This window comes from Erythrolamprus reginae, chromosome 1 (genome assembly GCF_031021105.1).
Source record: "Erythrolamprus reginae isolate rEryReg1 chromosome 1, rEryReg1.hap1, whole genome shotgun sequence".
Taxonomy (NCBI): Eukaryota; Metazoa; Chordata; class Lepidosauria; order Squamata; family Dipsadidae; genus Erythrolamprus; species Erythrolamprus reginae.
Window position 1 is genome coordinate 341,297,019 of NC_091950.1, and position 16,630 is coordinate 341,313,648.

At 37.6% G+C, this 16,630-nt stretch overlaps 1 protein-coding gene across 1 annotated transcript; it reads right to left on the minus strand.

Annotated features, from left to right (window-relative positions):
• Positions 1–1,767: 1,767 nt before the first annotated feature.
• Positions 1,768–13,550, minus strand: HNRNPU (heterogeneous nuclear ribonucleoprotein U). The gene is made up of 14 exons (XM_070734070.1): positions 12,627–13,550; positions 11,914–12,025; positions 11,755–11,828; positions 9,294–9,433; positions 8,344–8,443; positions 7,356–7,468; positions 6,589–6,852; positions 6,282–6,401; positions 5,628–5,756; positions 5,155–5,323; positions 4,451–4,696; positions 3,782–3,990; positions 2,960–3,031; positions 1,768–2,851 (listed from the first exon to the last, which is right to left on the minus strand). The coding sequence occupies exons 1-14, from the start codon at positions 13,309–13,311 to the stop codon at positions 2,798–2,800; spliced, it is 2,487 nt and encodes an 828-aa protein (XP_070590171.1). The 5' UTR covers positions 13,312–13,550; the 3' UTR covers positions 1,768–2,797.
• Positions 13,551–16,630: the final 3,080 nt, after the last annotated feature.

Genomic DNA, 16,630 nt, shown 5'->3' on the forward strand with positions numbered 1-16,630 from the left:
ACATGTATGTAACAAAATACAAAGAGGGACTTGCTAGCATCTTGGCCCTAAAGCCTGAAAGAGAAGCAGCATTGTTTTCAGGTCTTCTGGGAAGCCAAGAAAATTGGAACCAGAAACCCAGCCTTTTTCACAAGACTAAGGAATGACTTTCAGAGAGACCTGGAATATATGTATGCTGCCAGATCTGGCAAAACAGATGTAAACCACTAGTGTTTTGGCCTTGTGCTATGTATGATTTAAAGGGGACAACCAGCAATGCATTCAGAAACTTGTTGGAAGCAAATAGTGGCAAAATGCCTGCACTGCTACTTTCTAAGCTACCTGGTTTTTAAAATGTTTTTCAAGTGCATGCCCACATAATGTATTGTAATAATCCAACTAGGAAACAACTAAGGCATGAAATACATCTCTTGATCTGGAAATAGGACCAACTGCTGCACTAAGTGGATGTGTTGGCGCCTGCTCGAGCCAAAGCCAATAGAATTGTGAAATTATGTAGTGTGTACAATAAAAAATACCGTTTCCCAGAAAATAAGACAATGTCTTATATTAAGTTTTGCTCCAAAAGTTGTGCTACGTCTTATTTTCAGGGGATGCCTTTGTTTTTCCACCGTGCCGTGTAAACTTGACTATGCCTCATTTTCGGGGGTGCCTTATATTAGCAAATTCTGCAAAACCTCTGACACGCCTTACTTTTGGGGAAACACGGTAGTTTCCTACAAACTTTCTTTTCGAAAACTAAAGTAGCTTCCCAAATGTTTTCTACTGTCACAAAGGGTCTTTTTTTAAAGAGCATATATATCCCTTCACAAAAATGGTGCTTTCTTTACAGAAAACCAATTATGATATTAGCACGTCCACAGGTATATTGAATACCTACAAGAATGCAGATTGCTTAAGTTTCCTATTAAAGCAAATCTAGGAATAACGTGTTCATGTTAGTAAATATTTTAAGACTGATACTAAGTCTGAACAGTAAAGCATGCAACTAAGCTCCCAAAAATCCATCCAAAGCATCCCAAAACCTTTCTTAGCCCAAATACAAATGGGGAGTCTTCGGAGAGGGGCGGCATACAAATCTAAGTAATAAATCTAAGTAATAAATAAATAGGAGGGAAAGGCACAAAATACAACAAATTAGGGAGAAATGATTCTCAGGCGTGCCTATAATTTATTAAGGCCAAGTGCATTTTGGGAAACAAATATTTTTTCAATCAAAATAAATTCTATTACTTGTTTTCAAGGACATCAGTATTTTGCTGAAAGCTATTAAAATCTATGGATAACATGTTTCCCAAGAACTAGAAATGCTGAAAATAGTACATGCAAACCATGATTGCCAACTTAATGGAATTCACGATAAAATGCACAAAAATGTCCACTTTCATTTTACTCCTCCTGTTAAACTCAATTATTCACTTGTACCCAACACTCCCAAAGCAATTCTTCTCTGCTACTAATTTTCATCTATATTAAACTGCAGTCAGAGTTCTGAAAAATTCTGGTAATGAAGTTAGGAGTTTAATCACTATTAGTGGACATAAGAAAGCCATTATTAGCTTTAGTGTAGTAACTTGCAACACAGGAATTCAAACTGCAAAAATAATAAACAGGCATATTTTCTATTAAAATGACAATTTGTGTAGGGTTCTCTCCCCTATATCATAGGATGTGGAGAACATACATTTTGAACCTTCTCAGAAATCAATTACGAATCTAACTGTTTCATTAAAGGGATTTTAGACCAATGTGGTGAGAATCCCAGAGTAAGAGTAAAATGATTTTATTTTATTGCAAACAAACTGCTAAAGTTAATTTCTCCACCCACTTTCTTTAAAGTAAATCAGCAGGCTAAGGAGACACACCCATCTGAAAACTAACATGATTAAAAATTAGATATAAAATGGGTGAATCACAATTTCATTTGTTTACAAAATGGTGGAGTATACTACTACAAGCACACTAAATACACAGTATTTGTGGGGAAAGGGTTACAGACACACAGCTAACTTTATATAGATCCCATTAGACAACTGGATTTACAACAAGTTTGTTTAATAAGAAATGGGCAGAGCCAGCTTTTTCAGAATCAAAATGCAGAACAATGGAAAAATTTGATGGTGTGTACCTTCACAAGTTGAGCCTCTACAGACAAATGCAACCAGGTTAGATGTGCACTCCACCATCACTATTTAGTTTTTATGGTTTTCCCTCTTCAAAAACATTGCCAAATTTTTTAAAAAAGAAAGAATATCCCTTTCTTTATTGCCAAAAAACTGTTTTGATTTTTCTTCCCTCTTCCATACCTAAAAACTATATAGAGAATGGAGTGGAAGATGGAGTGTAATTAATGTTATTTACATTGTATTGGGGGGGAGGGGGAGACAAAAAAGCCTGGTTGCTAAATATTCTGTTTTGATGACTCACGACTGTTTCCTAGAAATTGAGGGGAGGAGAAAAAATCTTTAATCAGAGGACACCAGATACAAAGCAACATTTTACTTTTGTTGTGGTAAAAAAAAAATCACATTTTACAGATAAAATGTAAGAACCCTGAAATACTGACACATTCGCTCATCGTGCACAATGCTGAGGTTCTTTTAAGATTCACTTTAAAACTGCAATTAAAAATGTACAAAAAAAAAAACCAAAACCAAAACCCACAAAGCTTCTAAAAAAGGAACCTGCAGGCACTTCCTCTTGTGGAATGTTTAAAAAGTTAGCCTACTAAAGAAAACAGTCGATTTCTTGTGAAGGTTTTGAAGAAATATGGATCAGTTCATTTTTATTTGGGAATTCAATAATATCCTTGGTGGTAATGCTGACTCCATGGCTTCTGACCCCAGAATTGCTGAAAAAGAATAAAGAGAACAATGTTTTGTTACTTATGAGTCTTATAAAAAGAATGAGTGAGATATATGCAAACAATGTTTTATTTAAAATTGAGAAGCATACTTACACCCTGCTGCCACTGGTTGTAGCCCTGAGATTGATTTTTGTAGCCACGATTGTTTCCCCTTCCTCTGAAATTCTACAACAAAACAAGAAATAGCTTAAATTGGTTGGCTGTTGAACATAAATCTGTCAATCCCATCGTTTTAGTTGAGAAAAAGGTTTTGTATCCCAGCTAGATATGAATTCTGTCTATGAAGAAAATGCTAAACCTATTACTAAGAGCATGTTCCCAATACGTCATAGCATATTTGAAAATGTGTTTGCAAGCTATTTCTTATAAAGCACAACAGTCATGAGCCATTTAGAGAAACCTAAAAGCTTTGTTCAGGTTAATAGCTGTGATTTATGCAACACTGCACCAAATATAATTTGAATCTGCCAGAATTCTACCTGTACTATTTTTTTTTTTTTTTTAAAACTGACTCAGCCTACAAGTTAACAGTTTAGGACTCCAACTGATTGCACACTTGTATTAACACTAAATGTGGCTGGTGCTCACTGTTCTTTGGTCATATTATGTTATATGTTTATGTCTTTATCATCATTTGGAGTCTTGATTACAACTGCACACAAAATAACATTAGAAATAAATGAGTACAGATATTATTCCTTGATTAGAGATCACTGGAATCTGGTAAAGCATGTAAGAAAAACCTGATTCAAAGTAAAGGTAACTGAAATGTTATAAAGTTTAAAACTTTAGACATTCTATCAGCAACAGGCTCCTTAAACTTTAGTTATCATTGCAACATACATCTAGATTGATTACTGAAAGCAAATTATTCAAGAAAATAAGACCATCTTCTTGGTTCTAACAACACATTACCTGATTATAATTCCCTCTGTTGGGCATTCCACCTCTGTTATAATTTCCTCGGTTTGAATAGCCTCCACCGCCGCCACCTCCTCTTACAGGGAAGACAGGACCACGAGGATACGGATAGCCTATGGCTCCACCACTGCCGCCACCGCCTCCACCTCCGCGCTGAGGCATATTGCCACCTCTCCTGTTATAGCCGCCACGATTTCCAGGGACTGTGGAGGGAAAATGCTACTAATTCTATTTCTTTCCCCCACCCCCTTTTTTTAAAAAAACCCTATTAACCCAGAAAGGCACACAACTACAAGCAACTGCTCCCCTTCAATGGTTAGCTGCTGCCCCAAACCCAGGTTGCCATGAACTTTGCGACTATAATCCAAACCTCAACTGGCACAGGACCCCAAAAGGATTTCCTTAAGAATCACTGTAGTGAAAGGAAATGCCAAGTCCCAACATTTTCAGCCACCACCTGTCACTTTCATATTAACCATGAATCACGACAAAAGGGATTTTCAGCAAGTGCATGTCTTTATCCTACTTTACAGATAGTGATACTGCCTTGCCTCTGAGCCAGAGAACTTTCTGGAACTAGATAACCCTTCAGAGTTCTTTAGGATCAGGCATTTAAGATTCCTACAATATACGGAACATAGGACAAATTGCACTACTGTCTACCTCCTCCTCTGAAGTTGCCACGCATGTTAAATCCACCACGTCCTCTCTGTCCACCTCTGTTAAACTGGTTTTTACCACTCTTTTTATTACTTTTCTTTGAACCAGTATTCTGCTTTTTTTCTGGAGGAAGGGCCTTCTTGCTTTCTTCTTTGTATTGCTCCAGAAGTTTTTGAGCTTCATCTTTTTGCAACTCTACGTAGATTATTTCATCAAAACATTCTGACACCTCTGGCAGAGTAAAATTTCCTATAAGACAGAGAGCCCTCAATGTTCAGTATTTATTTCTGAAATTATTAGAATAAGCCAAAGTTCCCCTCCTATATAAAAGGAATATAAGACAGGTGATCTTCAACTCAAGATGCTAAGAGCAAGCAAGATTCTCGAACACTTGACACATTCTCCCTAGAAGGTTGAACTGGGAATACATGTCCACTAAACATGTTTAGCTTCGTTTTCTAGGGCACTTTAATGCCAAGACAGCTTTGTGCATCTGCATGAAGCATATCATCACTGAATAGTGTTAAGGACTGCAGCAGAGGGAACACAATATAGTGTTGTCTTAACAAAGTTACAGAAGTCTTCCAGTTTTTTTAAAGAGGCATTAATTGTTTAAGGCAAGAAATTTTGAATCTTTATAGATTTTACATTACTCTTTTAAACAGATACTCAACATCCTAGAACACAGTATAGATTATGTTCCATGCCTTTCATTTTGAGCACTGCATGCTCTGGAAGATCTTTTCCCTCCACCTCTGCCTTCTTTTGTGTTCTTTGCTTGTAGTCTTCATCTTTTGGGCAAACAACAACTGCTTTGCGCTGGAAGCCTGCAAACAGGCACATTTTTCTCCTCTGCGCAGCTGCAGACACATTTGTCTGAAAAAAATGCAGTAACTTACTACACGTAGCTGTCATTGTTAGAGCTAAGTTAAATTAGTGTGCTTAGATTTCACCTCCATATGTATAATGCAATGAAGTTTACAAGTAGAAGGAAGCTATGTACGTTAGGCCGAGATTCTAGAGTAACCATTTTCCCCGATTTTAACTGTATTTTGAACATAAATGCTGCAATTTCAACTTTATACATCAAATACTATTTCCCACTGAAGTTTAGACTATATACCCCTTACTTAAACTGCGGATTAATTGCATTAGTAACAAAGAATTCTAACCCCCATACCTGATCCAGAATAAAGTTCCGTTTCTTACGAGCAGCAATCTCAATAAATTTGCCAAGACACTGAGGTGCTCTTTGAAGCAGTGTGTTAAGTTTTCCAGTGTCAGCCATTTGTTTCTTAAAACCTGCAACCTATAAAAGTCAAAGTAGGATATATGTCATTTCTGATTTTAAGTTTATTATCCATGTTAAGGTCAATAAATTGTCAAAAATAAAGCCATTTTATCCTTTCACTAAAGACACCAAATCTTAAGAATTAAACATACTATCCCAATTTATTTTCAAAGTGTTAACTTGATTAGCCAGTTTCATCATCTTTCAAATCAGAAATACTAATTATTGGAATGTCAAATAAATAACAAAAAGAACTGTCTCATCTGAACAGCCAGGATAGTTTTAATACTACCTTTCAATCAAGAATCTGAAGCACAGTAACAGCCACATTTCCAAATATAAGAATGAGCAATTTAGTGAATTCCCAACTCACATGAACAACTGTCCCTGCCCTTTCCAATAATGTCACATCCTCAATGAAGAACACACAACTTATAAAACTAGTCAACCAAATGACCTTTAACTCCACTGCCAAAGTATTTACAACAACCTTAGTTTCTATATATAAAAATTGTGCAATAAATTAGTACAATAATATCTCACCATCATTTTGTCCATAATAGTATTTGTTCCAAGGATGTTGTATTTTCCAGGATTATCTGTTGAATGTTTGGTGACCCATGTAGTCTTCCCAGCCCCAGGCAAACCAATCATCATGACCACCTAATGAAAATGTAGTCATGATCTTAATTACAAGGCCTCAAAATAAAACACTTCAGTATCTACCCAAGTGTTTAACTTGTACTATAAGCCTTCAGCATTACAGAACACAGTAGGTAACATAAAAAACAACAATTTCTTCTGAAAACACTAAGTTTTTATATTACTTCAAAAATGGGCTAGTACTTACTTCACAGTCTTTCTTATTTTCTGGTCCTTTGGGTCCTCTAACTCTATCTTCCAGATTAACATTCTGGATGAACGTATACCCCTCGGGTATGGGAAAATAAGGCTCATCCTTCTGGCCAAAGTTGAATTCCACTGCACAATTATGGCAGAGGACATGTGGGAAAATGGGCCGTTCAGAAAGAACGTCTTTAGGGATCTTGAAAGCAATTCCAAGGTCCTGCCCATTCTTTGAGTAAGAGAGTTCCACATCATCGCCATCAAAATTCTGTCATAACAAAAAATACTTTATTAAGCTAACAGCAAATCCCTAGTAATTTAAGATATCAGAAAGAAACCGTAAATATAAACAGATTACTAGTTACAATTTAACAATAAATTTTAGACTGTAGGTCTTAACAAAACTAGAGAAAGAGTCTGAAAAATATTCTAATCTATTTAGGAATGTCTTAGTTGACTTAATTCCTCCCCGACTACCCTGTTTTAAAGTAGTTCATTGCTATTAAGTAAATTCACCATTAAACAGAAGGAATTAAGATTTGAGGTTCCAGATGAAATATATTATTTTAATATTCATCTCCTGGACATCTCAAATAACTTCCAGTTCAGAGGATTTATTGGTTGAATCTGGAATGACTTGGTACAAAAAAAAACTCAGCATGCTTATTACTGTAATAAAGTTATCCAGTTAGTTGTTCATTATTAAAAATTACAAGCACATAACAACAAATATGGAACATGTACAACGCTAATAAGATAATGAAGACTTACAGCAAAGCATCCGATCACATCATTTTCATCATATTTCTCACCAAAATCTTCAATATCACAATTGCATGTTTTTATCCCTTTTAATGAATATCCATAAGAGAATTCCTCCTCACCTAATAAATATGAACAATTGTAGATGAGGCTTTCAAACTGTCAAAAACACAAAAACTTACTAATGGCACATGGCAAATTATATTTTGGAGAAAAAAAGTTATAGTTTGGCAGGGAGGGTTTTAAAATATCTATGGCAATAAAACTCCATTATTTTTCTATCCAATTGGATTCTCTCTAGCATTCTATGCCAATCTCTGAAAAATTATTTTCACAAGCACTCACCATCCTAAAGGGAGTCATGAAGTAAATGAGTTAAACTTGAAAAAAATCAGTGGTTTCTAAGTGTTAATTACTTATAACTCTTTCCTTGATTTACAAGAAATTCTTTCCAGTAGCCAGAAGCCACACCTTCTATATTCCAATGCGGAAGAACTCCCAAAAGTGAAAATGATGTTTGTTGAAACTTTTTTTGTAACTTATGTTGATTTGTGTGCCTTGGAAGCTTAACACAAAACATTTCATTTTTACTTCTTGTGAATACAAAATCTAGTTTCAGGCACAAATCATACCCGTGAATATTTCAATTTTGTAAGAACACCAATGCAACTAAAAACTTCGAGACAAAAGTTTTGAATAACCGAATTTGCTATAATATAGCAGATTACACAGAAGCTGCTTCATCTTCCCTTTACTAAAAGAAATGAATAATAAAATGTTTAGCTAAGAATAGGAGGGGTGTGGGGGAGAGAAACCAAAGATGCCTAACTGGTCTGCTATCAAATGTACACTTAGCTAAACTTGTTATATAAATAAAATGTAATTAATTCCAAACAAGGATATAATTAACCAGTTTTTTAAAATTGAAGTTTGTCCTTTCTCATCTCAGAATGCAGGAAAAAAACTCCACAGAAAAATCAGGAAAGAAAAATCTTACCAAGCAGCATCCCACTTGTGTTTAGTGACCAGCCAACTCTCACTTCATGTATGTCAATGTCTTTTGTATACAGATGCTTAACAGGAATTTTTTCAGTTACCTATTCCAGAAAAATAGTATTTAGTTTTGACAATAAAACCAGCTGAAAATATATACCTTCAGGAATTTCTCTTCAGAATTTCAGACATACCCATCTTTCCTGCCCACTTTTCATGCTATACTTATATCAGGGTGTCCAGGGGAAAAGCATTTTGAAAATTCCCTGATATTTTCCTGACATTTCCCTGTAACTTGCGATTTAGTTAAGGCGTGATTGTAGATGGCGTCATACCAAACGGCTAAGCCATGGAAAAATATTGCTGGCTGAGGAAGCAAGTTGTTGCCAGTTATGGTAATTTTTGCTTGACTGCCAGGGAGCATGATCTGTTTTTTTAAACATGATTTTCTCCTGACTTAAACATTTTAATAGTTTGTTTTTGTCCAGATTTATTCAATTTTTTTCACTAATTCCCTGATTATTCCCGAACCGCTGATTTCCCTGGTAATTCCCTTATTTCCAGGTTTGCTGGACACCCTGCCATATTGAACATAACTATTTCCCACATGGTCATTTTCTTGCTGTTTTTGCAAACCTGAACTCAAAAGACACATTTCCTGTTTGTGTATTGATGCTATTTTGGTTATATTTTAATTATTTTAATAAACTCTTGATAGTGAATTTAATATTAATCATATACATTCTTCCCAAGAGGCAACAATTATTTTCTGGTAAGCTTTTTCTTTAAGAGCAAAGGGGGTTATTATACTCTTTAAGTATTCATTTTTAATTAAACCTTGTACATATTCATAATACTTTCAGATACCAACAAGATATCTTCTTTGCCTTTGATTTTCAGCAAAAACACTTTCAGCATCAATGAGCACCTAACACCACTATTAATTTCACTTACTTTCATCTCAAAACAGACTTTTCCTTTAGAAACTCCATAGGACGCTCGTCCTCCAGCCCAGAGAAAGGCAAAACTTTCCATAGTTAATGAAGAAGCACTAAAACGATCTCTTGAGATTTTAAAGTGTAGGTCACAGTTATCTGTCCCAAAAAAAGGGGGAGGTGGGATATAGTTGAAATATGTTGTAGTACATTCTAACATAAAAATGAACAATGTCTATGGAGATTTTCAGTCATCCAGGTCATAGCTGTCCCAATGGTGCTTTTTTTCAAGAGACAACTGGACTTTCTGGTTTGTCTTTGAAGCAAAATATCTTCAAATAAAAACCAGAAAGTCCAGTTCCCTCTTGGGGAAAAAATACCCTTGGGACATGAAAATAAATAGCATCTTTAAAAATTGTGGTTCAAATTATTTTGATTTTAAAACTTGCATGCATTTCTGAATTACCATGGTTGTATTTTAAATTAATTTAGCTCACCTCTTTGTAAAAGCTCCAAAACAAAGCAGTAAAATCAATGTAATGGACACTTAAATTGACTCCAGAATTAATTTTTTCTACATGCAGCTTAGGTATAGTGTGCTTGTTATGTATTTAAACTAATGTGGATATAAAATAGATGATAGTTGGAGATTGGATGACTTGTAAAATTTTCCAAACTTTTTAACAATACACAGAAAGGATCAAGTTGCCCTTGTATCAATTATTTGATACCATTTATTTACAAAGCAGTTACCTTTGATCAAGAGCTTTTAAAGCTCCATGAACCAGATTTTGAGTTCTGTTGAGCATCCGGGAAATACTCAGATAACTATGCAAACAATTTCAATTAAACTGCAGTAAGCAAATAATTTGCTGTGGTTCCTTATCTAACTTGCTTACTTCTGCGTGGTCACTAACAGGTATCCAGCATAGGAAAGTGAGCACATTAGTAGCAAAATAAATGCCAAAAGTTTGCCCAACTTTCCTTTGGCATATGCTCCTTTGTATGCTTTGCTATGTCCATTATAGCAGAAAATTAAAACAGTACACAAGATGATTTTCAAGACAACTTAGGTGTCAAGTTAAGCAATTTTCAGTGGTGCTTTTGAATAAAGAACATCAAAATAATCACACTTCCCAAATTGATGTTAAATTAGAATCTTATTATAAATACAAGTCATACGTAATAAGATAACTTAGAATGTTTGATAACTTGATTTCTACACTATTCTTTCCAGATTATATGAAATGACAATATTCTCTTTCCATGTTTCCCAAAATTTCTATATCATTTTCAACTTGTGGGGTACCTTGAGATTTATAGATGGGTACTGAGATAAATATTTTTCATCAATTTCAATATCTTGTGACAGATATTACCGTATTCACTCAAAGCAGCATAAGATATTCAGTGTATTTTTGCCTTTAATGCCAAACTTAAAATTTTGGCTCCTTAACAGGACTTAAGGCCTCTAAAGTATACTTATTCACATCTAAGCCTCCCTGGATCTGTTAGCTCTCTATCCCAAAATAAAGCTCATTGTTCATTCTAAACTACAGTGAACATGCAAGCGATAAGATTTTTTATATAAAAGAACAGTTTTCTTCAATAGCCATACTCCATATATTAGGTACACTTTTTATATTTAAATAGAGCTTTAATCACATATCATTTAAACCAATTCATGGGGAACATTGCATGACGAAACTGAAGGAACCTGCAGCAAAGAAAAATCTGATTTATTGTAAACTTGATATAAATGTTTTTAAACTGATTTCAGTTTGCAATACTTCACCAATGCAGGATTATGCTTTTCGTTTCAACCCTTAACAATACTTGATTACAGCTCTGAAAGTAACACCTACAATATAAAATTCCAATAGCTTTTTATAGATAATTTTTTAAAAAATTCACCAGTAATTAGTATTTTCCATCATATTGGCTTCGATAGGAATATAGAAGTTACAATTTCTCTATTACAGTATTTTAGTTCAAATGTTCATATGATAAAAGTATTCAGAATGAGTACAGTGAGATTTTCCAAGTAAATCTCTAAAATATATCCATTTTTATATGCATTATAACCACAATCCTACATCCATGCACCATTGAATACTTCCTACCAAACTTCAGAATGTAGGAGTGATGAAATATACATTAGAGCTCTATAGCAACCCAATGTGGATGGGGAAATGATAATTCAGAGACTAATATAGATGCTAGAAAGTTAATTTTAAAATATAAAGTTAGGCATAGGTACAAAATACATTCAATCTATATCTCTGTATGTTGCACCACTTTCCCATTTGGCTTTTCATCATTCCATTTTGAAACAATCTTGATAAATTACAGTAAGGGACACTGAACAATTAATTCAAATAAAAGCAGAAATTGTACCTCAGCTGCGCAATAAGCATAAGTAGATCTTCAAAGTCTTATCAAAGTACCTTTTAAGAGACCAGCACTTTTTTTTTACTTACAAGTATCAAGACAAACCACTGTGTCATCAAAATGTTCGTCCTCTTCTTCAACAGGTGGCTGTGGTGATTTGGCCCTGATCGATTAAAAAAGGCACTTGAATTCAACTATCGGAAAACATTTCAGTATTTCATTAAAAATTTTAAATATCCAGTTATTACCTGCTGTATTTGTTTTCTTCAATATACTCAAAATAGCCTCGTCCGTGGTCTTCCCGGGGTCTTTTCACTCCCCTTTTTTTCTCGCCAGGTTTTTGTTCAGATTTAGTTTCTCCTTGGAATTTTTGGAGGAAAAAATAAAGTACATTAGAAGCAATATAGTGGAACGCGAAGGGACAAAAATCCTGCTCTGGAAAAGATCCGCCCTACAGCCGACTAAGCAAAAACGCATATCTATATCCATCGACCGCTTTCTGTTTCATTTCCAGAGCTAGGCGGCCATTTCGCGGCTTCAGGGTTCACTTCCGCTTAATAAATTTGAAGGCGGCTCCCAAGAGATCTCGTAACCTCACAAGGAGGCCTACATCGGAAGGATTTGCCTGCCTCCATCACGCTTCGCGTTTGAACACGAGCCCTCGGCGCCTCGCGAGCGGATGTGACGCAAGAGCGCACAAACGCTTCCTCCCCCTCCCCCCCGCGTTCTATAGCGCGCCCCAGCGGCTCCTCAGGGCCGCCCTTCCCCCGCACCCTCGCCGCTCTCGCGAAAATGGCGCAAGCGCCCCTCCCCCCTCCAAAACACGCGGCGCGCGAGGCCTGGAAATCCCCGAAGGACGAGTCGCCGCGGCCCGCCGAAAGAAAAAGATGGCGGCGCCCCCCGACCCCGTGAAGAAGCTACCAACCGCCCCCCGCCCACCTGGCCTCCACGAAGTACTCACCCGCAGGGCGAGCGGGCCCTCCGGGCTTTTGCTGCTGCTGCGACTGCTGGGCGGGCGAAAGCTGCTTGGCGCCGGGCTGGCCCGAGGATGCAGGAGTCGAAGCCGTGGCCTCCGGAGCGACAGCCCCTTTGCCAGACAATTCTTTCCCCACGGCGCCATGGCCGTTGGCGTTCCCGCTGCTGCTAGTGGTGGACGCGCCGGCGCCGGCGTCTTCCTCCTCATCTTCCCCCTCCTGAAAGCCTTGGTCGTCGCCGTTCTCGTCGTCTTCTTCTAAATCGTCGTCGGCCGCCTCATCGTCACCGGCGCCCGCCCCTTCACCGTTTTCTTCGCCCAACTCCATGCTTTCTTCCTCCTCCTCTTCCTCCTCCTGGCAGCCGCCGAACTCCGCCTCCTCATCGTCGTCGCAGGCCGCGGCCTGGTCGGGGCCTTCGCCTCCCGAAGCCATCGACGACTGTTCTTGGGCACCTCCGCCGCCCGGAGCGGCTTCTCCCAACTCCTCGATGTTGCCATTGCCGGGTTCGGTGCTGGCTAAGCCCCCTCCGCCGGTCTCCTCTTGGTCGAGCGCGGCTTGGAGCCGTTCCATGAGCTCGGCCTTGAGGCCCTTGTCGGAGAGGCGCCGCTTCTTCAGCTCCTCCTTGAGCTCAGACACCTTCAACTTTTTCACGTTCACCGGCGAGCAGCTCATGGCGGCAGCGGCGACGGCAAGAACTCGATGCGGTCGGGGCGTAGGCGGCTGGCTCGTATGGCTGCGGCAGCTGCAGAGAGATCCGCCTGGCGCCAAATCCTTTCACCGAGGCTCGCGAGGCAGGAACGAGGAGCGCGACTCGCGGGCTCGAGCACGTAACGCTACTCTCAGATTGCTCCGCCCCGCCCCCGCCTCTTCTGTAGCCTCGCCCTCAGTGCCACACCGCCTTAGCTCTCCCTACGGTAAACAGGGGGCGCCGCAAAAAATAAATCTAAACTTTTCCATGAATTATGGGACAATGTTCCAGATTACGGGATAATGCGTAGACTCCCTGGATGCTGGGCCCTGTACCTTCACCCAGAAAACATACCTTATTGAATTAGATATTAAATATTGCTTGGTTTTTTTCTACCAAAAATTTAGGTTATTTTTTGGCACAAATTGCACATTTAAAATTATTGTTTATTAAAAAAGCATCTAGACGGAAATGGAAATATAATGTGGCCAAAGGTTGCATTGGGTGCCAATGTTTTGTAGTGACTCCGAAGTTATGCAAGTGATAACACTAAAAGGAAAAGCAGCCTGAATTCCACCTTTGTCCAAGTCATTTTATTAAAAATTGTTCTGTTCCCACTAACTCAGTCCTTCAATTCAGTGATGGTTGAATGCCCTCAACTATGGAACCGTAGCAGCTAAGATGGCTACACTGGTATCTGAAGACTTGCATATTCCAAAGTCACTGCAAAGGATACCAAATCATAATACCTTTCATACTTCCTCTGCATATTTTAATCTATGCTTTTATTTTTAAAATAATTAAAAGATTACAGAATTAAAAGAAAGATTGTGCTGAATAACAGAGCACTTTGGATTCATATTTGATAGATTTTTGTATACTGTTCTGTTATTCAGCACAATCTTTCTTTTAATTCTGTAATCTTTAATTGCTCTCTGCATTTGTTGGGTTTTATTTACACAGAAGCAAGTTTTGCACTATTCTTTAACAAAAATCAAAGAATAAAATTTTAAATTATATATAAGGCAAATCGAGTCAGACAATCTCAAACATACGGCCTGCATAGAGGGAAGAATAATTCACTGGGGCACTCTTCTTTAATGAAATATTAGCTAGCTAACAGCTTTTTCATGTGTTGTATCAATATTATTTCAGCATTCCAGTCACATATTTCATTTATTGGATTTATATGCCGATTCTATCCTAATGTGCTGAGTATATGGAGAAGTGACAATTACATGCTTTTTATTTGCCTTACAAATTAGACAATAGAATTAAGTGCACTATTGCTGTTTAGAAACCAATGCATATGAAATAATAAACAGTTCATTTCTATCACTGTTGGCAAAAATTTCATTTTCAAATATTGCCCAATCTTATATCTTATATATAATATAAGAGAGTTATTGTTAATGGCGAGTATTCTGAGCAGAGACAGGTTACAAGCGGTGTGCCACAAGGGTCTGTTCTTGGTCCTATTCTTTTTAATATGTTTGTGAGTGACATAGGGGGAGGTTTGGTAGGGAAGGTTTGCCTATTTGCCGATGACTCTAAAGTGTGCAATAGGGTTGATATTCCTGGAGAGGTCTGTAATATGGTAAATGATTTAGCGTTACTAGATAAATGGTCAAAGCAATGGAAACTGCAGTTTAATGTTTCCAAATGTAAAATAATGCACTTGGGGAAAAGGAATCCTCAATCTGAGTATTGCATTGGCAGTTCTGTGTTAGCAAAAACTTCAGAAGAGAAGGATTTAGGGGTAGTGATTTCTGACAGTCTCAAAATGGGTGAGCAGTGTGGTCGGGCGGTAGGAAAGGCAAGTAGGATGCTTGGCTGCATAGCTAGAGGTATAACAAGCAGGAAGAGGGAGATTGTGATCCCCTTATATAGAGCGCTGGTGAAACCACATTTGGAGTACTGTGTTCAGTTCTGGAGACCTCACCTACAAAAAGATATTGACAAAATTGAACGGGTCCAAAGACGGGCTACAAGAATGGTGGAAGGTCTTAAGTATAAAACGTATCAGGAAAGACTTAATGAACTCAATCTGTATAGTCTGGAAGACAGAAGGAAAAGGGGGGACATGATCGAAACATTTAAATATGTTAAAGGGTTAAATAGGGTTCAGGAGGGAAGTGTTTTTAATAGGAAAGTGAACATAAGAACAAGGGGACACAATCTGAAGTTAGTTGGGGGAAAGATCAAAGGCAACATGAGAAAATATTATTTTACTGAAAGAGTAGTAGATCCTTGGAACAAACTTCCAGCAGACGTGGTTGGTAAATCCACAGTAACCGAATTTAAACATGCTTGGGATAAACATATATCCATTGTAAGATAAAATACAGGAAATAGTATAAGGGCAGACTAGATGGACCATGAGGTCTTTTTCTGCCGTCAGTCTTCTATGTTTCTATGTTTCTATATACAAGAACATGATTACAAATTAAGTTATCAAAATAACATCGAGTTGCTTAAAAAGGTATCTCTGATTATATTATCAAAGTACCGTAAATCAAAATTATATTTAAAAGTCTAATTTTTTTTCTCATTCCTCACATGCGTCCCAATTTTATACAAGTTATCTTCAGAGATAGATAACAATATAGTATCAATTTCAAAAAATCAGAAATTCTTACAATAATTTTGCTTTAATCGCTTACATGTTCTGTCGCAAGTATTATAGAGTGAAAGATATACAATGGTAAAAATATGTGCACCCTTCTTTCCCCTTTTACCTTAAATGTCCTGGCCTTCAAAAATCAGATGGATGAATCAATTGCTCAGCAGAAAAAAGACAACTGAAGGAAGATGCAATCACAAACTGCCAGTCTCAAAAACATGGTATGCTGAACAGTGAGGATGACAGCAGAACAGAGAATTTGAGAAGATGTCAACCAAATATTAGCCAAACGCCTAGAGCACTGGCAACTGAAAACAAGTCAAGTCACTGGCATTTAAACAATTGGGCCAGAGCACTAGCTATCACCATTTAAAGACCCAAGATAGGGGAGGGTCATAGATTAGTTGTTTTAAAAGTTCAGGGTAGTGCTAACGAAGCAGATGCTGAAGCAGAGTACTCTGAAAAGCCTGGAGCAAAGTCAACCATCCTCAGAAAGTCAAGACAGTAGGTAACTAGGATGTGACTGGCTGTGAAAAGGGATTGTTGGTCCAGGAAATGGAGTAAGTGGTGCATAACCACAGTTGCACAAAAGCCCTTCTGCTCACGTTTGCCACCTGTTTTGAGTAGGAGTGGTAAGTCCAGAAGAACCCTCAGGTTACACTGGGTCTGTTTGGGACAGT

What these genes read in the sequence shown, in the direction of transcription:
- HNRNPU (XM_070734070.1), bottom strand. Translation starts at nt 13,311, where the DNA reads ATGAGCTGCTCGCCGGTGAACGTGAAAAAGTTGAAGGTGTCTGAGCTC. An exon ending in CTATTATGGACAAAATGATG is followed by an intron (nt 5,757 to 6,281) that starts GTGAGATATTAT and finishes TGACTTTTATAG; the next exon opens with GTTGCAGGTTTTAAGAAACA. An exon ending in TGGCAACTTCAGAGGAGGAG is followed by an intron (nt 3,991 to 4,450) that starts GTAGACAGTAGT and finishes TTCCCTCCACAG; the next exon opens with TCCCTGGAAATCGTGGCGGC.